The 22,833-nt window shown below is 53.7% G+C and overlaps 1 protein-coding gene across 1 annotated transcript in view; it reads left to right on the top strand.

Moving 5' to 3' along the window:
* Positions 1 to 22,833, top strand: part of NAA60 (N-alpha-acetyltransferase 60, NatF catalytic subunit) — a 32,452-nt gene that overhangs the window by 1,735 nt on the left and 7,884 nt on the right. Inside the window, exon 2 of the mRNA XM_051836270.3 lies at positions 21,750 to 21,865. Within this exon, the coding sequence (XP_051692230.1) occupies positions 21,756 to 21,865 (110 nt within the window). The 5' untranslated portion in view covers positions 21,750 to 21,755. The remainder of the gene's footprint in view (positions 1 to 21,749; positions 21,866 to 22,833) is intronic.

The raw sequence follows: 22,833 nt of genomic DNA, 5'->3' as shown, positions 1-22,833 counted from the left end.
TCATGTCATCATTTTTTGTTGACAGATAGAGATATTGAGAGAGAGAGACAGAGAGAAAGGTCTTCCCTCCATTGGTTTACCCCCCAAATGGCTGCTACGGCCGGCACGCTGCACCTATCCGAAGCCAGGAGCCAGGTGCTTCCTCCTGGTCTCCCATGTGGGTGCAGGGCCCAAGCACTTGGGCCATCCTCCACTGCCTTCGCAGGCCACAGCAGAGAGCTGGACTAGAAGAGGAGCAACCGGGACTAGAACCTGGCACCCATATGGGATGCTGGTGCTGCAGGTGGAGGATTAACCAAGTGAGCCACAGCGCCGGCCCCTCACGTCATCATTTTCCCTCTTGCTTTGTGCTTATATCTGGTGCTATTCTTTTTTCAGGGCTGTCTCATTCGGAGATCAGATTCTTCTGGTGGGGATTTTTTGGCTCTTTAACAAAGAACAAGAGGTTCTCAAGGTCCTTTCCTTTTTGAAAAGATTTATTTATTTATTTGAAAACACAACAGAGAGAGAAAGGGAGATACAGACAGAGAGACAGATTTTCCATCTGCTGGTTCATTACCCAAATGGCCACAATGGCTGGGGCTGGGCAGGACCCCAGAACTCCATCTGTGTCTCCTATGTGGGCAGGGGGAAGCCCAGGCACTTAGGCCATCCTCTGCTGCTTTCCCAAGTGTAGTGACAGAAGCAGAGCAGCCAATATGGGATGCTGGCGTCCAAGCAGCAGTGGTTAACCCTCTGTGCTGCCTCCTGGCTCTTTCTTTTGAATCCTATTGTTATTACTACAAAGAGATAAACACAATTTCCAATTATTAGAAATGAAGCTTGTGGTATTAATTCAGTGGTTAACCAGTGAGAAGGTTGTCTCTGAAGTGCAAGAGGAAACAAAATCTTCCCTACTCCTCCTAAGACCTAATTATCAAAATTAAAAGAGTAATAAGTATACCATGAAAGAGGTGGCTTAAAAACAGTCTTGAGGGGCTGTTGTTGTAGTGCAGCAGGTGAAGCCTGGTTTGAGTCCTGGAATGATTAAATATTTTTTAAGTTTTTTTATTTTAAATTATAGAGGAAGTTTAGTGAAACACATGCTTTCACTTTCTTGATAGGACGGGTAGATGACTATATTGTGCTAAGTAAAACAGGGATATGACTATTAGAGTCACTTTGACTATAAACATTTGGTTTAAAGATCACCCTCTGGTGAGTCTGATCTCTAAGCCCAGTTTCAGAGCACATCTGTGATATTAGTGGCAAACCAGATCCTGAAATATACTGCCCTCACACTCAGAGACCGGACTATGTGGCCATATGGTCGACTGCTGCCAGCTCTGTCTTGGTTCTAATTCCAGAAAGCAGTATCTTCCTTGGCAATCTTATTTTAGACATTTTTAAAGGAGGATTTCTTTGGAAGCAAAATGTTTGGTTCCTAGTTGACCTTTTTTTTTTTTAATAGTTTTAATTTATTTTTTTAAAGACATTTATTTATTTGAAAGGCAGCGTTGGGGAGAGAGAAAGAGAGACATAGAGAGAGAGGGTGCTCCATCTGCTCTTCACTCCCCAAATGGCCTCAACAGCCAGGGCTGGGCCAGACTGAAGCCAGGAGCCAGGAGCTTCTTCCAGGTCTCCCACGTGGGTGGGTGGCAGGGACCCAAGCACTTGCGCCATCTTCTACTGCTTTCCCAGGTGCATTAGCAGGGAGCTGCCGGGAGCAACCCAGTGCCCACATGGGATGCCAACACTGCAGGTGGAGGCTTAACGTTCTATGCCACAGCGCTGGTCCCTTGATCTGGTTCTTGATTCTTCAGAACCAGGAGTTCAGATACTCACTCCTCCTCATGCCTGTCTCCTGGAGACTTGCTTTCCCCTGGGCATGCAGGCGGTCCTGGAACTTCTCAGGCATCAGAAGCTGGTCAACGTGCAGGGTGCCCAGGAAGTGGCTTGCTCAAGACTTGTGTTCAGGGGTGTGGAAAACTGCTCTTGGAAGCGCACGACTTTCCTCCTGGGTAAGCGAGGGAAGTTGTGATCTAAGGGAAGGGATGTGGCAGCTCTTTCTAATGATGAATCAGTTCATTTATTTCTTTCTTGGCTTTTATCTGTCGTACTCAGCACTCAGGGCCTCCGCTGGTGAGAGAAGCTTCATTCTACATGCCCTAAAGACCTGGGTCCGTGTCCCATCCTCTGCACAGTGGGAACAGCAGCACCTGACTTTCAGAATTTCTGCAAGAGTAGATGAGAATATGCAGGAGGGACTATAGCAGTGTGTAGCACATAGTGGACGGCTAGCAAGTGTGTGTTCACCAATATCCGTTCTACAAGTTCTGTTGTTGTTTGTGTGGCCAACCTCCCTGCTGAAACCCTTGTCATACCACCTTGAGGTCAGATGTCGGGGGTGTGTGGGCGATTTGCCCTGCTGCAGCCTATGTGGTCTGCTTAATCTTGGTGTGAGAATAAACTGGTAAAACTTTTCTGCCAAGCAATCTGGAATTTGTTTCCAAAGTTAAAACATGGCTAATTAGAAATAATTTTAACCAACATTCTAGGAATTTTACCCAAGGAAGTAAGTATGCAGTTTGTATCCTAGGTTGTGAGTTGTTCTGTTGCTCGTGACCCGATTTCTGGGTATCGGTGGGGAAAGCTGCTCGTCAGCCTGTGCTCTCCTGCCTGTCCAGCCCCAGTCCATCTGCTGACCACCACTCCTGAACAGGGCATGAGGGCTGTAGCCCTCATGGGCTGGGGAATCCAGAAAAGGGAGGCTTTGGGATCACCTGGGTTTGGAATAAGAGAGCTGTGTTGGACTTGGCTTTGGGTCCTCATGGGACTTCAGAGAGGCGAGGCAGAGCCTGCCCGTGAAGGGGGTGGCTGGCTGCTCTCCTCAGGCCGGAGGAGTCTGATTACCTCCCTGTTCCAAAGCTGGAAGGGAGCCAGGCGGCTGAGGAGACAGAGATGAAGGCTTCCCTTTGAGTGCCTCCAGGCAAGTGCCACTGCCTGGCAGCTCGGTACCGGCTCGACTGCTGGTTCTCCACTGGCAGGGCCTTCAGGTGTCTCTGCTTGGCCGTAGCCAGGTGCTGAAAGCAGTGGGAAGACAGGCAACAGTCCCAGTCTAGGGGATCCTGGTGAAACAGCTTTACTCAAATCCCACAAGCAGAGGAGATTCAGTTATAGTAAAACTTTGTGGAAGGGAAAACTGCCTTTAAATTGATTAGTTTAGAGGCTGGCATTGTGGCGCGATGGGTTAAGCCACCACTTCTGATGCCTGCATCCCATATGAGTGGCGATATGAGTCCCAGATGCTCCACTTCCTCAGCTCCCTGCTAATGAGCCTGGGAAGGTAGCATAGCATGGCTTGGGCCCCTGCCGCCCACGTGGGAGACTGGGCGTTCTAGGCTCCTGGCTTCATCTGGCCCAGCCCAGCCATTGCAGCCATTTGGGGAGTGAACCAGCAGATAGAAAATCCGTCTGTCTATCTTGCCCTCTCTTTATCTTTCAGTTAAATAAATCTTTAAAAAAAAAACTAAAAATTATGTTTAATAGATAAATTGAAAGAAAGGATAGTCATTTCAAAGCTAGTAGCCTATTAGATCAAGTGTAAGGACTTTCTCGGGGGCCGGCGCCCTGGCATAGTGGATAAAGCTGTCTGCAGTGCCAGCAACCCTTATGGGTGCTGGTTCAAGTCCTGGCTGCTCCTCTTCTGATCAAGCTCTCTGCTATAGTCTGGGAAAACAATGGAAGGTGGCCCAATTGCTTGGGCCCCTGTACCTGCGTGAGAGACTTGGAAGAAGCCTGGCTTCGTATTGGCCCAGCACTGGCCATTGTGGCCATTTGGGGAGTGAACCAGCAGATGGAAGATCTCCCCACCCCCCAACTCTGCCTTTCAAATAAATAAAACATCTTTAAAAAAAAAAACAACAAGAACTATCTCAGGAGCAAGCATTATGCTCGGTGGTTAAGATGTCACTGGGATGCCTGCATCCCATATCAGAGTGCCTGGGTTCAAGTCCATGCTCCACCTCCAATTCCAGCTTCCTGCTAATGTGTACCACAGGAGGCAGAAGATAATAGTTCAAGTTCATGGATCCTTGCTACCCACGTGGGAGACCCAGACTGAGTTCCTGGCTCCAACTCTGGGACATTTGAGGAGTGAATTAGTGTAGGGAAGATCTCTGTCTTTCTGCCTTTCAAATAAAAATAAGTGAGACAACTCAAAAGGGGGGGGGGGAGGAAGGGAGATCAGGAAGCAAAAACTTGGAGAACCAATCGGTACTGAACTTAGAGCTGATTAGATCATTTGCTGGACCAATGCCTGTGACGGAGGGTATACCTCCCTGGACTTGCTTAGGCCAGGGTAACCAGATCAGTCACTGAGCCCAGGGAGAACGGTGTGAATTGGCTAAATCAGAGACCACTTTGGAACAGGGGGTGGAGTCAGTGCCATGTACAGAGTGGAGAGGTGGAATAATTTTTTAGTGGATAACTACCTTGAATATCCCTTCCAGTAACACATGGAACCTAACTGAATTACCGTGAGGATAAATGAGATCTTGAGTAAAATGTTTAGTACAGTGGCTGGCACCTAGTAAGCCCTAGGAAAGTAGTAGTTACTATTCTTCCACTTGTGTTTAGGAAGATGTTTTTAAAGTTGAAGTGCAGATAGACACCTTCTCCATTCTGCTAGTTCCCCTTACAGTGCTGTACGTAGAACCCTGGAGACAGCAGAATGTTGGTACTGTGCTGTCACCTGGGGAGTGCTTCTTGAACTTGCCCACTCGCCGGGGGGTTCTGTGGAATGCAGATTCCCAGTCGGTCTGCGTGGGCCTGAGGCTCTGTGGCTGTAACAAGCTCCCGGGCGACGCTGATGCTTCTGGGAGCGCAGATCGCACTTGGGTGGGAAGTATTCCAGCAGGGTTTTTGCTCCCCTAGGACTGAAGGGTCTCACCCAGCACTGCATCCGTGGTCTGTCAGCGGGAGAGGAAGAGAGAGGAAATGGAGAGCAAGCATCTGCCTTTTTGAAACCCCATATTTTTATTTTGAAAATTTCAAGCCTGAATATGTGAAAAATAACCGTAAACACCGATGTATCCTTCACCAGCTGTCCCCGTCTTAGCAGTTTCCTTTTAAGGAGCAACACAGAAGCGGCCTGCATTACTTTCTCCCTTGTCCACTGGCAAACACTTGTGCACATAGCTTGACTTTGCTGCAGGGATGCTAAGAAATACTTGTGTAAGCCTGGCTTGACAGTGATTTGCCCCTTTGCAGGGGGTGGAATCTTGTTACTATAAGAAGCTATGATAGTGAAGTTATTTTTTAAAAGGAGGAGGAGATGGAATGGGTCCATGAATAGATACTATAGGACAGTTACTCTGACCCACTGACTTGTTCAGTCTTTTCAAAACTTTGTTTTTCCGAAGATGTATTTTTTGAAAGGCAGAGAGAGGGAGAGACAGAGCCTGTGGGGAGAGGGAGTAGAGATATCTTCTATCCGCTGGTCCATTCTCCAAATGGTCACACAGCTGGGGCTGGACCAGGCCAAAGCCTGGAGCCAGCAACTTCGTACGGATATCACACGTGAGTGGCAGGAAGCTGAGTGCTTGGGCCACCATCTGCTCCTTTCCAGGCACATCAGCAGGAAGCTGGCTCAGCAACACAGCCGGAGTCGAATGGGCGCTCCTGTGTGGAATGTAGGTGTCTGCTGTGCCACAGCGCCCCTCCTGTTGGAATCTCTTCTTAATCTGAGAGGCAGAAAGAGACGGAGAGGGAGGGCTCCCATCTGCTGCTTCACTCCTCAGATGCTCTCAGCTGCTGGGGCTTGGCAGAAGCCAGCGCTGGGAACACAGCCCGGGTCTCCCTCCCGGTCACAGGAACTCAACTGCTTGAGCCATCACCTCTGCCTTCCAGGGTCTGCATTAGCAGGAAATGGAGTCCAGTTCTCCGGTATGGGATGCAGCTGTCTTCATTGCTAGGTAAATGCCAGCCCCACCCACTGGAATCTCGTAACCAGTTCTCTTCTAATTAGATCCCGGAAAGCCTGGAGTTGAGTTTGCAGCCAGTCTCTGGGGAGTGCACAGGACTTCACAGCATGCATTTTACACACCCACCACCCTGTGTAGTGGCCCACCCTCATTCCCCTTTTACCTAGTTTGTGTGGCTTTTTCTAATCTGTTGTTTTGTAACAGCTTTAGTGATAAATCATTTTACCCATGATACACGATATCTGTGCTCATAACACACGGCCTCCCACCTGCTTTGCTTACGGTAGCATGTCTGTGCTACTTCAACTTGGCGATTCCAGAGAGCTGTGAATAGTATCACAGTGATCTTCGTCTTGGCCAAGTGATTTCCCAGGCTTCTGTAAGAGGCACTTACAGAAACGACCACAACAAGCAATCAACAGGGGCTGCTTTACCTAAGTCAAGAATTCCGGAGCCGCTAGACGTCATACCACTCGGTCAGCAAGAGCTTCTTCCTGTTGGCCTGTTTACACCAATTATCTGGAAAACCTCAAGTCTGCGTGGCACTGCTTCCTTGCCAAATATCCAAGGAATACGCTGTGAACGTTCCTAGAGTACCGTTTTATTTGGGATACAGAACTGTTTTAATCTGTGCTAAGATTTCTTCTCTTGGTGTAATCAGGTCCTTTTAGGTTAGCCATTCCAGCCCGGGCCGTCGCAGCTGCTGCTTAGTCCATCCTTCGGTTATAGGAAAGCAAACAACGCATTTCTCCTTGAAAGTGTTTCCTCCAAACAAACCCGGCGAGGCGCTGGCGCCTGGAACCGCCGGCCGGGAGGGTGCCGCTGCCCCCGCTGCCTGTCGGCCGGAGGGACCGGGACGGGGCTGCACGGCGCGGTCGCGGGGCGAGGCCGTGGGCCAGCCCGGGCAGCTCCGGTTCCGTCGTGGCCACCGAGCGTCGACGCCGGGGCCGGCGTGGGAGCCGAGCCGGCGTCCGCCCAGGGCTGCCGGGCTGGGAGTGGCCTGCGTCGGCGTGCGCGTGAGGCGGACCCCGGCCCGGGACCCGCGCCCCCGGCGTCCACGCACGCCAGGCCCGCCGAGATCGCGGGCGGGAGCCCGACTCGGCCTCCTTCCAGCACCCTGACCCGTCCACCCGCAGACGCGACGCCGGCCCGGCTTTGCTAGGCTTGCCCGTTCCAAAGATGGCGGTGGCGGCCTCAGGGAGGGAGCAGCCACGTGGGGGCGGTGGCCAATGGGCTTCCGGGCTGCGCGCCGGCCCGGTGCGGGGGGCGGAAGTGCCGCGGGCCGCCGCCTCCGTCCCGGTTGCGGCCCCTGCCGGTTACATAACTCGTTGCGGGACCCGCGCGGTCCTACTTCGCGGCTCCCTGCGCTCCCAGGATGTGCTGAGCCCCGAGACACCCTCAGCTGCCGCCGGCTCCCGCCCGAGGTGAGGCGGCTCGCTGGGGCGGCGGGCGCGGGTGGGCGGGGAGGCCGGGGGAGGGTGGCCGCCCGAGCGGGCCCCCGGCCGAGGAGGCCGCGCTCTCCGGGAACGAGCGCCCCTCGCCGAGGAGGGTCCTGCGCAGCCTCTGCCCGCCCCGGATCCGCTCGGCGGCGGCGGGAGTTCGGGCCAACCCGGGGGAGTCGCGTTGTCGGCGCTGGAAGGGGGTGGAGCCCTTGGCCCGGGGTCCGCTTCCGTGCGGACCCCGACACGAGTTGTTGGGAGAATGTGAAGCTGTGAGGCCCTTGCCCATCAGTGCCCGCGGGGGGGACGTGGTGGGTCCGGCCTCCCGCGAGTTCAGCGCCGTGCCCCGGTGCTTGCTCGGTTTGTTACTTGTTGCACCCCCGTGAGCTCCTGAAAGCCAGGGGCTCAGGCTTAGCCGCCTCCGCATCTTACCTGCTCAGGCAAACCTTGTGCTATCGAGACCCTGGGTATCTGGTCTCGCAGATCCTGCGGCCAGCGCTGACTTCGCCCTTCGAATTGGCCACATCCCAAGCAGTGAGGGAATGTGTAGCCTCTCTGTCCCCCGTGAGAGTTATGGGAGGAGGCTGTGGCCTCAGAACCACCACCCCCAAACATTCCTGTGCCCAGCTTGGACATCAGACAGAGCTGGTCGGCCATGAACGGCGACTGCTTCCTGCACGTGTTTTCCCCTGCCCAGTCCCTGAGCCAGAGGCTGTGTGTCACCGGATTGTCCTGAAAGAGAAGGATAGGAACCCGACCGAGTGGCCCACTGTGATGTCTGGGGTGATGGTTCATCTGCTTGTCAGAACTCGGGGGGACATTGGGGTTCAGGCGTTTTACCAAAGCCCTGAAGGCATAAAACCCCTGGTTAATGCTTAACTGGCCAAGGGGAGGTTTTGTGACTCCAAAGGTCGTCAGTAGAAGGACTCCGTTCACGGAACGCTGCTGGCCAAGGAAGTGTTAAAAGTTCTCTGGCCAAAATGCTGGCTGCCAGAGGTTGAGGGGTGGAGTGTGTGTGCTGAACACTGTTGAATTAAAAGGAATCTGGAGCAGAATCAGACAGGTCACACACACACACACACACACACACACATATCAATGAATCGCTGTAAGCTTAGACATTAGAGGAAACTCGGGCAGCTTCCTCCTCCAAACAGGCACCTAACGTCGGTCTTCACCCCCTCTTCCAGGGTTTTGTGCCCATCGGGAGCAGTGGCAGGTGGCCCCTAGAGAATGGGGCGTGCAGGGGCTGCTTCTCCATTGCCTTGGTGTGCTGGAGTTTGGTCTCCGCGAGCTTCCTTCTGTGGAGGTAGTTAAAAGCTGTAACACAGGGAAGGCATGGCCTGGTGTCGGTATGCCAGGATAGATATATATACACACGCATTCTCACACACACCCCATTTTGTCCGTGTGTGTCCTATCTTTAGCCTCTCCTAGTTGTAACTTGAAGAGACTTTGTCACCATGTTTGTTTTAACCACACCCACGCACAGTGTGGAGAGTATCTTTAGATGTGGCTGTCCAAGTTGCTTAGCAACAGCATGCTTCTGGCCTGGTGGAAGAAGATTCCTGGATGTTAGGAGATTTGAGGAATCGGAAACCAGGAAGGATGGTGCTGTCACTACTGGGTGTGCTGATGACCCGGAAGACTGTGCCTCTGGGTACCTGCGAGCCACACTTTGTGTGACAGCCTGGGACACGTTTAGATCAGGTGATGCAGAGCCCCTCTGCGGCAGTCGCAAGGAGAAGACAGAGGCAGCATGGAGTCTTCAGGACTCTGAGGTCAGGGCGGCACATGTCTGTGCTCTGCTGAAGTAGGCCAGAGGGGCCACTCGTGTGGTGACACCGCGACCACCGGGATGCAAGTGGCAGCTTCCCGGGCAGTGTCTTTACTTAGTGGTTCCTCCATCTCTACATCTCATCCCATCGACTTTGGAAAGAACCGCAAAGGCCTTGTGTGTGTGTGTGTGTGTGTGTTTTTATAAAGATTTATTTATTTATTTGAAAGTCAGAGTTACACAGAGAGAAGAGAGGCAGAAAGAGGGGTCCTCCATCCACTGGTTCACTCCCCAGATGGCCACAATGGCTGGAGCTGAGCCAATCCGAAGCCAGGAGCCAGGAGCTTCTTCTGGGTCTCCCATGCGGGTACAGGGGCCCAAGGACTTGGCCATCTTCTACTGCTTTCCCAGGCCACAGCAGAGAGTTGGATCCGAAGTAGAGCAGCTGGGAAATGAACCAGTGCCCATATCGGATGCTGGTGCTGCAGGCAGCAGCTTTACCCACTATGCCACAGCGCCAGCCCGGCCTTGTGGTTTTGACACCTCAATTCCTTGTTTGCAGAAAGCATGGCTGGGGTGTGAACTTGGCATTGAAACTGGTTCTGCTTATGCTGTGTAAAGTACTGTAAAGTAAAATGCTGATCAGCAGAATGATGCTGGAAGTTCTGGGTCTGTTTCTGGCTAAGTTCAAGCACTGAATTTGATTTAGCAAATAGTTGTGAGTGCCTTAGTTAACTCCAGGGTCTGACCTCCTTCCCTGCATAGCATTCTTTGTCACACGACCTCTGATAGGAGCGGGGTGGCAGGGTGATTCAAGTTTATTTGGGACCCAGATGTCTTACACTGCTCATTAAAGAAAGGCCAAGCAGTGTGAACACCAAGTGCACGTTTGCTCAGTGCCTGAGGGAGACGTAGGAAGGGGTCTGATGGGACGCCAGGGTTCTCTGTGGAAGAGGTGTGGGGCTCCAGCCAGCACGAGCCATGTTTAATGCAACATGGGTCCCCAGCACAGAGGCTGGAAGAAATGTGCCGCCGGTGTGAGGGGGCCGCAGCTCTGAGCCAAGGTGGTCAGGTGGAGAGGGCGTAATGGGCAATCAGAGCCAGCAGGCCGGGTTCTATGCAGCTCTGTAACTGCGGCAAGGCCCACGTGAGGGCGAGCCAACAGACGCCTCCAAAACTGTAGGTGAGAACCGGCTATGAATGCGACAACTTAGAAGTGTTTACATGTCCCTTTAAATTATCAATAGACTTTCGGTGCCGCCTTTCAGACCCAGTGCCCTTGGAATACCATGGCTGCCACAGACCTTCTAAACACAGTCGCGGTGGAGTGAGAGGAGGTGGTCGTGGCCAGGGGCGTGAAGCAGCTGTTGAAAGCCTTTGTGGCTCTGCTTCCACAGGAAGACGAAAGGGCACTTTGTCATCTTAACTGGGCACGTTTCTAAAAATGCTTCCAGTTGTATTTTTTGCAGCATAGTTACTGTTACTAAAAATCAGTTGATAATCTTTGTTTACTCAGTTCCTGCAACAGTATCCATTTGGGGAACAAAGTGTTGCAGTTTGAACTTGAAGGTGGTCACTAGAAGAAAGCAATTGCATTTTGTAAACTAGCAGGTGGGGAACTCCCTTAGGGACTGAGGAGGCTTCTTTTCTGGGAAGTGTCACAGTCAGTGTTTGCCGGGCCCTGTGCCTGTGTGGGAGTGTTGGTCGATGCTTGGCTCCTTGTGACCGGTGGTCCCCTGCTCAGTCTTGCCAGTCAGGCATTGGCTGCTCTGTGCTGCCTGCCCTCAGGTTCAGGTGACCTTGCTGGTCACTGACAACGTGCCGAGGAGCGTGCTTTCTGGCAGGGCAGCATGGCCTGGACGCACCTGTAGGAACCTGGCCCCAGAAAGTCCATGGCAAGCCATCTCCTATTTTTAAAAAATGAGTTTCTTGGCCGGCACCGCGGCTCACTAGGCTAATCCTCCGCTTGCGGCGCCAGCACCCCGGGTTCTAGTCCTGGTTGGGGCACCGGTTCTGTCCCGGTTGCTCCTCTTCCAGTCCAGCTCTCTGCGGTGGCCAGGAAGGCAGTGGAGGATGGCCCAAGTCTTTGGGCCCTGCACCCACATGGGAGACCAGGAGGAAGCACCTGGCTCCTGGCTTCGGATCGGTGCAGCGCACCTGCCGTAGCGGCCATTTAGGGGGTGAACCAATGGAAGGAAGACATTTCTCTGTATATCTCTCTCTCTCACTGACTCTGCCTGTCCAAAAAAAAAAAAAAAAGAGTTTCTCGTGGGAAGTACAAGAAAAGTTTCAAAACAAAAGTATTTTTTAAAATTTCCCCCTTAGTCAGTGTTGTGGGACAGTGGGTTCACCAGTATCTTGTATTGGAGTGCTGGTTTGAGTCCCAGCTGCTCACTTCTGATCCAGCTCCATGGTAATGCACCTGGGAAGGCAGTGGAGAAGGCTTGGGCCCTGCACCAATGTGGGAGACCCAGTTGGAGTTCCGGGCTCCCACAGCCAGACATCACAGCCATTTGGGGAGTGAATCAGTAGATGGAAGATCATTTATCTATCTCTCCCCCTTTCAAATAAATAAATAAATCTCTTTATTAATGATTTATTTATGTGAAAAGAGAAGTTACAGAGAGAGAGAGGGAGAGACAGAAGTCTTCCATCTACTGGTTCTCTCCCCAAATGGGTGTGACAGCCAGGGCTGGGCCAGACCAGAGCCAGGAGCCAGGAGCTTCACCCTTTGTGCAGGGGCCCAAGGACTTGGGTCATCCTTCGATGCTTTCCCAGGCATGTTAGCAGGGAACTGGGTGGGAAGTGGGGCAGTCGTCATTTGAACTGGTGCCCACGTGGGATGCCAGTGCTGCAGGCAGCAGCTTAAACTACGGTGTCACTGTGCCAGCCCCACAATTTTATTTTAAAGAGCTTTGCCCTCAAGAAAAAGAGGGGAGCTGGCGCTGTGGCGAAGCGGGTAAAGCTGCTGCCTCCAGTACCGGCCTCCCATATGGGTGCCAGTTCAAATCCTGGTTGCTCCCCTTCCGATCTAGTTCTCTACTATGGCCTGGGAAAGCAGTAGAAGATGGCCCAAGTCCTTGAGCCCCTGCACTCATGTGGGAGACTTGGAAGAAGCTCCTGGCTCCTGGCTTTGGATCTGTGCAGCTCTGGTTGTTGTGGCCTGTTGGGGAGTGAACCAGCAGATGGAAGACCTATCTCTCTATCTTTCTCTCTCTCTCTCTCTCTCCCCCTCTCTCCCTCTCTCCCTCTCCCTCTCCCTCTCCGCCTTGCCGCCTCTCTGCCTCTCTGCCTCTCTCTGTGTAGCTGACTTTCAAATAAATAAATAGGAGGATGTTCTTTTTACACCTTTATAAAAAATGTTTGTCTTTAAAATATTAAAAATTTTTAAGTGGGAGTTTATGTAGCCACTCAGATTGACTTAACAGTTACACAGGAAGGCTTTAAAATACTTTTGTATCTCTGTCCAGTAGCACCTCCTCTTTACTTTACAATTTTGAATCTGTGTTTGGAATGCTTATTCTGGCATCAGTGCACCAAATACCATGCTGTGCCAAGGGTAGGGGTTTACAAGTCCGCGCTTAGTGTATTTTAGTGGACAATAGGAAATAATTCTCCTCATGATTTGGAGAGACACTGTAAAATTTCCAGGTTGTTACTAACTAAAAGCAGCCATGAGATTTTTAATGTAAAAATTTTCCCATACCACCTGAAAGTCCTGGTGTTTTCCTGACAGCGGGAGCAGCCTGACCTCCTGGCAGAGTCAGATGACGTGGGAGGGAGGGAGTGGTGCGGGCCGTCCACCTGCCCTGATTCCCGAGGCACACTTGGACAGGAGTTGGAATTTTTAAAAACTAATCTTGCTTATAAAAGTTAACCTCATGATCCAGTGGTAATTTATACCAAATTTGACCTACTTTCGTGTTTAGCATTTATTTGATTCTGAAGGATCTTAAATATAAACCCAGAGAAGCAGAGATTAAAAAAACAGAAAAGCCACAAAGCCCATCACAGGCTATGTGGAGAGTAAGAGGGCAGGGAGCCCTGGTTTGCTGAGGGCTGGCGGAGTAGGAGGTGTCTGAAACCCAATTCCCCCATGGCTGCGCTTTTCCCCTTACATGGTTTCCATTCCCCACCCCACCGCGTAACAGTGCAAGGGTTTCTTAGAGCTGGTTAAATCCCCTGTCCAAGAGCAGGTAAGTTCTCAGTTGGATGAGAGCCCTCAATGGGGTTCGGTGTCGGTGTTCGTCCGGAACGCTGGGTCGTGAGCACATTTTACCATCCCCACACCCCAGAATCCAGTAGTGCATGCCTCAGAATCCAGTAGTACACACACCCCAGAACCCAGTAGTATTCTGGTTTTGTTTGGGTTTTGTTTCTTAGAAGCTACCATCTGCTGGTTCACTCCTTAGATGCCCACGGTGGCTGGGGCCGGGCCGTGGCTGAAGCTGGGCCAGGAATGCAATTCAGGTCTCCTGCAGGGGTGGCAAGGGTTGAGTTGTCCCTGCTGCCGCCCAGGGTCTGCAGGGGTCGGAAGCTGGAGTCAGGAGCCGGAGCTGGGAAATGAACTCAGGCACTGCAGTGCAGAGGAGTACAGATACCTTAACTACTAGGCTGGGTGCCTTTTCTGTGTGTTCACCTGCCAGATCTGAGTTAGGGATTCTGTGCTGGGTGGCCCTATCAGGTAGCCTCCTAGAACATTCGCAGCTTGAAGAGCTGCCGGGCACTGGTGCTTCTTTGGATCCTCTGTGTTGGCCTCATCTCGCTGCATCTCAGTGGTCTCCAGCTGTGAGCTCTCACTGCCGCTTGAGTGGATCTGGAGCCCAGGCTCATCCTGCAGCCTCATTCCCTATCAGGGTGCGCGTTTACACAGTGTAGCACGCCTCTTGGGATGCCCCATCCCATATTAGGGTGCCTGAGTTCAAGTCCAGCTCTGCTTCTGACTCCTGCTTGCTATTAATGCGCCCCCTGAGAGGCAGCAGGTGATGGCCCAAGTACTTAGGTCTCTGCCAGCCCTGACTGTTGTGGGCATTTGAGCAATGAACAAGCAGATGGAAGATCTGTCGTTGTCTGTGTGTGTCTCTCTGCCTTTTGAATAAAATGAAAGTAAATAAATAAAAAAAATTTTAACAAAGAAGTGTGGGGAGGCCAGCACTGTGGCGTAGCAGGTAAAGCCACTACCTACAGTGCTGGCATCCCATATGTGCACCGGTTCAAGACCCGGCTGCTCCACTTCCAATCCAGCTCTCTGCTATGGCCTGGGAAAGCAGTAGAACATGGTGCAAGTGCTTGGGCCGCTGCACCCGCGTGGGAGACCTGAAGGAAGCTCCTGGCTCCTGGCTTCTGATTGGCTCAGTGCTAGCCGTTGCGGCCATCTGGGAAGCGAACCAGTGGATGGAGGACCTCTCTCTCTCTGCTTCTGCCTCTCTGTAGCTCTGCCTTTCAAATAAGTAAATCTTAAAGAGAGAAAGAGGTTTGGTCCAAGGCCTGCAAGCAAGGCAGCCGTGGGGTCTGACCTCGGGCCCACAACTCACTGTTCTGCATCGCCCTGGGTTATATTCTTGTGTCTGTTCTTCCTCTGTCACTTATCCTCCAATTCTGACACTGACCGGGGGCAAAACGTGAGCCATCCTTCCCGCCGCTGCCCGCAGCCTGGCCCTCGGCTGCTCTGATGGAGACCCTGGCAGTGATGTGAGCAGGAAGGTGGTGTGGCCTGGGCGGCTGCACTCAGCTTCCTCCCCCGGGCAGCCCCGCTGCGGAGCTCGCCCTGCTCCCTGGCGCACAGCGGCGGTGGTTTCCTGAGTGCAGAACGCCCGAGCACCCCTCCGTGCTTCCGGCCCTGCTCAGCGCTGTGACCCCAGAGCCAGCGCGGGCCTTGAGGTTTGAGCCCGGCCTGTAAAAAACTGAATCGACTGTCTTCTCGGGATCCACTGACCCAAAGGAACGGCGGGTGTGGCCCTGAGGTGCAGCCAGAGCCGCCTTTGTTGCTGGCTGCGGTGCGGTGAACATGCAGCCCCTCTGGACGTGGGTGCCTGCCTAGTGCCCCCTCAGTCCCCCTCCCCACTTTCTGTCTGCTGGTACCGCCTGTTCTTTATTTTTTTTTTAAGATTTATTTATTTATTTGAAAAGCAGAGTTAGAAAGGGAGAGACAGATCTTCCATCTACTGCTTCACTCTCCCAAGTAGCTGCAATAGCCAGAGCTGGGCCAGTCCAAAGCCAGGAGCTTCTTCCAGGTCTCCCATGTGGGTGGAAGGCACAGCACATGGGCCATCTTTGGCTGCTTTCCCAGGCCACTAGCAGGGAACTGGATTGGAAGTGGAGCAGCCAGGACTCGACCTGGCACTCATATGGGATGCTGGTGCTGCAAACGGCGGTATAACCCGCAGCGCCACAGCTCTGGCCTCACCACTAGCTCATTCAGCCAGTTCTCGTCCGTCATATGCACTGAACACCACAGGGTCATTTGTGTTTGAGACGTCTTCAGTTAAGTGTGGCCCGTAGGTGGGCTCCCCTCAGAGTAGGAGGGGCTGGGCTTTAAGAGGGAGGCTGTTTGGAAATAGAGCGCTGGTGTCTGCTCTTGTCACCTCGTGAATGACCCGTTTTCCTGCTCGCCCATGGGCACTGCTCACAGGGACGGATAGGCTGTGCCTGGCGTTGCTCGCTTCCTGCCCCCTTAGCCCAGCTCACTGTTGGGCGTGCAACGTCCTGGGCCCGTCAGAAGTGTCCCTCTTCTCCCTCACCCGCCCTAAAGACAAGAGCAAGGGTGCGATGATTTTGTCAAGCGTCAGACCTCACATTGTTGATGGGCCTTGTACGTGGATGAGTGTGCACTGACGGAGTGGAGGCTGGCATGCTTGTTGAGAGAAAGGCCTGGCCTTGCACCGTGTCGCAGCAAGGGAGACAGGGCTCGTGCTGTGTGCCCAGGAGCAGGTGGGGCGGGGGGTGAGACAGCAGAGTGAAGGCCGCACGGAGGCGGGAGGGGAGGGCAGGGCCGGGAGGCATGTCCTGCCCCCGTGGCAGGAGCGCGTGGAGGGCACTGCTTGCTGATGGCACGCGCAGGCCCCAGCTGCTCTCAGCCAGGAGGAGCCGCGCAGACATGATGTGGAAGAAGACACAGAGGCGGGGTGGGTGGCTGTGGCTGCCTGACACCGGAAGTCTGCTCCGAGCTCCAGGGTGGAGGCCAGAGCAGCTCTCAAAGGCCTGAGAGAGCAGGCTGGTTTTCGAGGTTCAGGGTGGCTTGTCCGTAATTAGAGCAGCACTTTTGAGAAGCGGAAGGCCTCTGAGGGCTGACATCAGGGCAGGCCTGGCCAAGGAGGGACGTCTCCAGGAAATGTGGTTGTTTCCACTTGCTTATTTGGAGAATGAGTGGAGCGCCGGCATGGGAGTCCTGAGGGTGCCCGGAATCCCCCACCCCCGCCCCCGAAACTGGCCCACAGTCCATCTCACGTCTCCTGGCGCTTAGCTCTGCTGGCGAGGGAGACAGAAAACACACCTGTGGGTGTTGGGGACATCTTGGTTCCGCTCCATGTTCCCTCCATGACTTGAGTACAGGGGTGGGTGAGGTACTGGATGAGGGAGCTCCCAGCCAGGCTGTTAGTGCAGCCAGGGTCGAGTCTGTGTGCCAGCCCCCTCCAGCCGCTGCAAGTCCTCGGGGAAAAGCAGCCTTGAGGATGGTGACTAAGGTGTTGTTTCAGTGCAGAGGGGAGGTGGGACTGTAGCAGCCTCAAGGAGAGGGAAGGAGGGAGGGAGGGAGCGGGGAGGACATGGACAGGCCGTGTGGCAGGCCCCAGGCCCCAGCTCCCATACTTCTTTGGTTTGGATCTTGAAGGAGCCAAGGTGCCCTTCCCTCGATTGTTTGCCCACATCCTGGGAGTTCCAGACCCCAGACGGGAGGGGAGGGCAGGGCCGGGAGGCGTGTCCTGCCCCCGTGGCGGGAGCGCGTGGAGGGCACTGCTTGCCGATGGCATGCGCAGGCCCCAGCTGCTCTCAGCCAGGAGAGCATCCCTGCAGGCATGAACCCTGGGAGTCACGCTGTCACCGAAGCGTGGGGTAGGCGTTTGGTGCAGCGGTTAAGACCTCGCCCGAAAGGCCCGCGTCCCTTATCCGAGTGCCTAGATTCCAGTCCTGGCTCCATGTCCAGTTCCAGCTTCCTGCTAATGTATACCATGGGAGGCAGCACGTGATGCTCAGGTGCTCGGACCCTGTCATCCACATGGGAGACCTGGGTGGAGTTCTGGGCTCCTGGCTTCAACCTGGCCCAGCCCCAGCTGTTGCAGGGCATTTGGGAAATGAACCAGCGAATGGAAGATTTTCTCTCTCTGTGTCTTTTGTGTCTCTCTCTCCCTCTGCCTCCCTCCCTCATCTCTGTGTGTCTTTATGCCTTTCCCATAAAATGAAAATAAATTAAAAATTTTTTAAATTCAAATGAACTTTGCCTTCTCCTGTACAAGTGCTCCTGTGTGATAAAGAATGTGTCCTGCGCCTTTCTGGGAAAGCGGACAGACACATGGCCTGGGCACAGGTGGCTTTGATGTCCCCATCCCCGCAGAGCCGTGTCCTCAGCCCATGAACGGCTCAGAGCAGAGTGCGCCTGTCTCTCCCAGAGCCTCTGTGCTGGCTCTGCCGCCCTTTTCTCTAACCAGGTCCTCAAGGTTCTTGTCCCTCACGTCCTGTGGGCAGCCTCGGAACAGCAGACCGCGGGACTCGGAATGCGCGCGGAAGGGTGCCCACGGGCGCCAGCGCCAGGCGTTGCTCTGCCCTCAGCCCCGCACCTTCCTGGGCCCGGTCCCTCACCTGCAGTGGCAGGCCCCGTCTAGCATGTGGGGACAGTCCTCATCACATGCATGGAGAGCAGTGGCAGCGCGTCCTCCTGCACACACTGGGGCTGCCTTAGAGCCCAGAAAGTGCTGTGAGCCCAGAGACCAGCACCCTTCACCATGTGCAGGGCCCTGGCCCTGCCACTAACGGGGACCCCACCCCACGTGGTGACTCAACTCACACCGTTCTGTTTCACTCTCGTCCGGGACCAATAGTGTCCCTGCACGAGGTACCCAGTGCTGCTCACAGAAAGCCCCCCTGCCCAGCCTGTCCAGGTAAAGGAGTTTTGCCGCTTGGCTCGGAAGGGACTGACAGGGTGGTGGGTCCATCTGCACCTCCCCCACCCCATCCCGCCCCTGCGGGGGGCGGCCACCTGCTGAGCCCACCTGATTGCTTCCTTTTCTGGCTTGCAGAGGCTCATCTGCCTTCCTCAGGCCTCCCTGCTCCTGCCTTTGGTCTGTGGGACTGGGTCACATTAGGCCCTGCAGTGCCTTGCAGTTTTCCTTTTGGTTAAATATGATGTGTTTCTATTTTTAAATCAAAGAGTCCAAAGACCCAGCCTTTGGAAACATGGAAATCCTTCCAATAGGGATACGAGAATCCACAAATAGTTGTGAACTCAGAGTTCAGTGTTTTTCTTGAAAGTCAGCCAGAAGTCCATATTCCCACTTGGATCAAGAGCCGCATCCCAGGAATACTGGGCAGAAGTGCATAAATCCTCAGACACACGGCCAGCATCCCGGTGCAGTGGCTTAAGCTGCTGCTCGCAACTGTGACATCCTACCCTGGAGCACTGGTTCCTGTCCCTGCTGTTCTTCTGACCCAGCTTCCTGCTAATGCTCCAGGGAAGGCGGCAGAGGATGATCAAGTACTTGAGCCCCCGCCACGCATGTGGGAGACCCAAGTGGAGTTGTTAGATCCTGGCTTCACCCTGGCCCAGTCCTGCTGCTGCAGCCATTTGAGATGAACCAGGGGATGAAAGATTGCTCCCTCTCCATTGTCCTAGCCCTTTAAAAACAAACAAACAAAAAGATTTATTTATTTATTTGAAAGAGTTATGGAGAGGGAGAGGCGCAGAGAGATGCAGAGATCTTCCATCCACTGGTTCACTCCCCAAATGGCCACAACAGCCAGAGCTGGGCCAGTCTGAAGCCAAGAGCCAGGAGCTTCCTCTGGATCCTCCACACGTAGGCACAGAGGCCCAAGGACTTGGGCTATCTTCTGCTTTCCCAGGCCATAGCAGAGAACTAGATTGGAAGTGGAGCAGCCAGGACTTGAACTGGCACCCATATGGGATGCTGGCGCTACAGGTAGTGGCTTTACCTGCTGTGCCACAGCACCAACCCCCCAGCCCTTTTTTTTTTTTTTTTTTAATTTTTATTTTATTTGAAAGAGTTACGGAGAAAGAGGGACAGAAAGAGAGATCTTCCAGCTATGGGTTCATTCCCCAATGATGGGGCTGGGCCAGGCCAAAGCCAGGCACTTCATCTGGATCTCCCACATGAGTGGCAGGGGCCCAAGCATTTGGACCATCTTCTGCTTTCCCAAGGGCATCAGTAGGGAGCTGGATCAGAAGTGGAGTAGCTGGGACTTGAACCTGCATTCATATGGTATGCCAGCATTGCAGGCAGCAGCCCAACCCACTGTACCACAATGCCAGCCCCCACTCTGGCCTTTCAAATAAATAAATCTTTTAAAATATAAAGATTCCAGGCTCTTTCCATCATCTTAAAAAAAAAAAAAAAAAAAGACAAGGCTGTCCTATGGAGTTCTTCTTAGGCTATCAAGCCTCAGTCTGGAGGCTTAAAAAAGTTTTAAGTCAGCATTATTGAAACTTAACAGACGTACACACTGTGTAATGCACCCATTTCAGGTGCTTAGCTCAGTGCGTTTTGACAAGTGTGTGTGTGTTTGTAACCACCGCCACCACAGTCATGATACAGAATAGTTCTGTTTCCCCAGGAAATTGCCCCCCCCCCCCCCAGCCTCTTTGTAGTCGGTGCCGGGTCTCAGACAACCACAGAGGTCAAAGCTGTGCTTCCTCCACTGCCTGGGCCATACAGCACTCAGCTGTTAAGGTGGGTCTGCCTCTGGCCACCCAGACCCTCACGGTGCCAGGCTGCTCCCAGGGCCTGTGCTCCTCCCACCCTTTGCTGAAGGCAGAGCTGAAAGTGGCCTGTTCTTCAGCTGTCCCCGGGAGCTCAGGCACCAGTGGGTGCAGCTGGGGGGTTTCTGGAACTCTGCAGGTGCTGAGGCCGCGAGGCCTTGTGCTGGCAGCTTACAGATGACTGCAGAGAGGGCCTTGTGCTTAGCTGGAACCATGGCGCAAGGGGCGCCGGTGACCTTGAGCAGCTGCCACGCGTATTTCACTTGGGCTCACCGAGCTATAAGCATTGAGTGTCTTGGATGTTGCCCCAAGTATAGCAGTGCATGACAGCTGTCCCATTCCCTCAATTATTTTGTTGAAAAATTGAGCATATATGACAATAATTACTGGTGTTATACTCTACCTGCTACCTAATTCAGTAGCTGATACATTTTGTCACATCTGCTTTATAATTTATAAGTAGTTACAACCTAGCGTTGTAAACATCACAGTGTTTCTCTCCGGGAGGTGTCAGTGTGCATCCCCTAAGACTTTGTCGCGTGTTGCCACCAAGCCACGCCAGAGCCAAGAAAATGAACCTCAGCTTTGTACTGTCATCTGCTGCCCGGGGCTTATTTAACGCTCCCCAAGTCCAGCTGCAGGCTTGCGTTTTCCCGTGGGGATCTGCTTATCACATACAGCCTCAGGCCTCCTGTCTGTCTTGGTCTTCTTTTGTATTTTTAACGGTGTTGGCTGTTGGAAGAAACTAGGCCGCGGGTCTTGTGGTCTCGTTTGTCCGCCGCCATGTGCCCTGTACCTCACTCCTGTGTGCTGCTTGGCATCAGCAGGCTCACGAGAAGCTAGGTCTGAAGGCGCGAGTGGGTCCTGGCCCAGCATTGCAGGCGGGAGCTTCCGGGGCTTCAGGCAGTTCCCACCCAGTTCAGCCGGGTGGAAGTCTGGGCCTGACAGCCGGGGAACAGTGCCCAGCAGGTCTGTGGTGGGCAGGCTCAGTGAGCCCTGGGCAGCCGAGGGGTGCCGTCCCGGGCCTTGCACCTGCTCCCCGGCAGCTTTGGCTAGTTCCTGCTTGACGTCAGTTCTCTCAGTGGACCCCAACTGGTGACTTCTGCTTCTGTTATTACTTCTACCTTAAAAAAATAACTTTTTCTCACTGAGCTACACGTTTCTCTCCCTCCTTCCAAAACAAAGGAGGCTGCTCCAGCGGCACCCAGAGGGTGGGGAGTGGCAGAGCTCCCGTCTGCTTTAGGCGGCCATCGAGTCCAGGATTGGGACATGGTAGTAGCCTGGGGCCTTGGGCTTTCTCCAGCAAAGGACCTGCTGTCGTGAGACTTGAGACCTGCCAGAGAGGAGCTGGGACAGCTGTGGGGCGGTCAAGGGAGAGAGGAGAGAAACAGATCAGGCAGGCTTCCCTGGGCTGGGCCCAGCCACGAGGGGAGCCTGGGTCCTCACTCAGCCCTTCCTGAGCACCCGCAAAGCAAGAGCGACCTTGAGCCCTGGAATCGGGGAATGCTGTGAGGGGAGCAAGCCACCTCATACCTAAGGAGACACCCATGACGGTGCTGCTTGCTCCCCTCTCTCGCCTGCACCCCTCACCACCTGGGACAGTGTAAGGAGGGGCTGCGAGGTGACGCTGCCTGTTCTCTCGGCAGGTGTGAATGACAGAGGTGGTGCCATCCAGCGCCCTCAGCGAGGTCAGCCTGCGCCTCCTCTGCCACGATGACATAGACACCGTGAAGCACCTGTGCGGCGACTGGTTCCCCATCGAGTAAGTGGGGCAGCACCTGCACCGCCAGCTGCAGGTTGCATGGGTGGTGGCAGAACGTGGGGTCTCCAGATGCTGGAGTGGAAGAGGGCCTCATGACCCTTGGGGCCACATGGCCTCTCTACAGAGGGAAGATGGGCCTGGAGGGGCCAGGTAGGCCAGAGATGCCCCCTGGAGCGTGTCTGCTCTGGGCCTCTTCCCACGACCCCTGTTGCTCATGTGAAGGGCTCCCACAAGGCTCTGGTGAGACCTGAGTCAGGGTGAGGAGTTGGTTACATACCAGATGTTAGGGTACACTCATGCAAAACTGCAGTGTTACTTAGGAGAGAAAGATCTCTGGAAGAGTCAGGTTTGTTGGCAGGGACAGTTCTTTACCAGGTATTAAGTGAAAGCAAGGTACACACACAGTCACATTCTGGAGGTCCCCCCCCCCCTTTTTTTTTTTTAGATTTTATTTATCCACTTGAAAGTCAGAGTTACGAAGAGGCAGAGGCAGAGAGAGAGAGAGAGAGAGGTCTTCCACTTGCTGGTTCACTCCCTAAATGGCCGCAATAGCCAGAGCTGGGCCTATCTGAAGCCAGGAGTCAGGAGCTTTCTCCAGGTTTCCCATGGGGTGCAGGGGCCCAAGGACTTGGGCCATCTTCCACTGCTTTCCCAGGCCATAACAGAGAACTGGATCAGAAGTGGAGCAGCTGGGACTCAGACTGGTGCCCATATAGGATGCTGGTACTGCAGGCAGCAGCTTCAGCCGCTATACCATAGTGTCACCGCCCCTCCCCCAGCCCCTCATTTTTATTTAAAAACATATGTAGGGTAAAAGTTTTCAAGAGTCTGTGCTTTAGATGAGGAGGGGGTGAACTTTTTTTTGCCATCCATCATACAGGTCACAGCCAACACCCCTAAAACTAAAGATGGGTGGATGAGAAAAGCCTCATACATTTATTTGATCATAGTTTTATGTGACATGTGCA

The sequence above is a fragment of the Oryctolagus cuniculus genome, chromosome 19 (assembly GCF_051225735.1).
Source record: "Oryctolagus cuniculus isolate XC-2025 breed Fujian yellow rabbit chromosome 19, ASM5122573v1, whole genome shotgun sequence".
NCBI lineage: Eukaryota > Metazoa > Chordata > Mammalia > Lagomorpha > Leporidae > Oryctolagus > Oryctolagus cuniculus.
The sequence above is the reverse complement of the archived record's forward strand: the minus strand, read 5'-3'. Positions and strand labels throughout refer to the sequence as shown.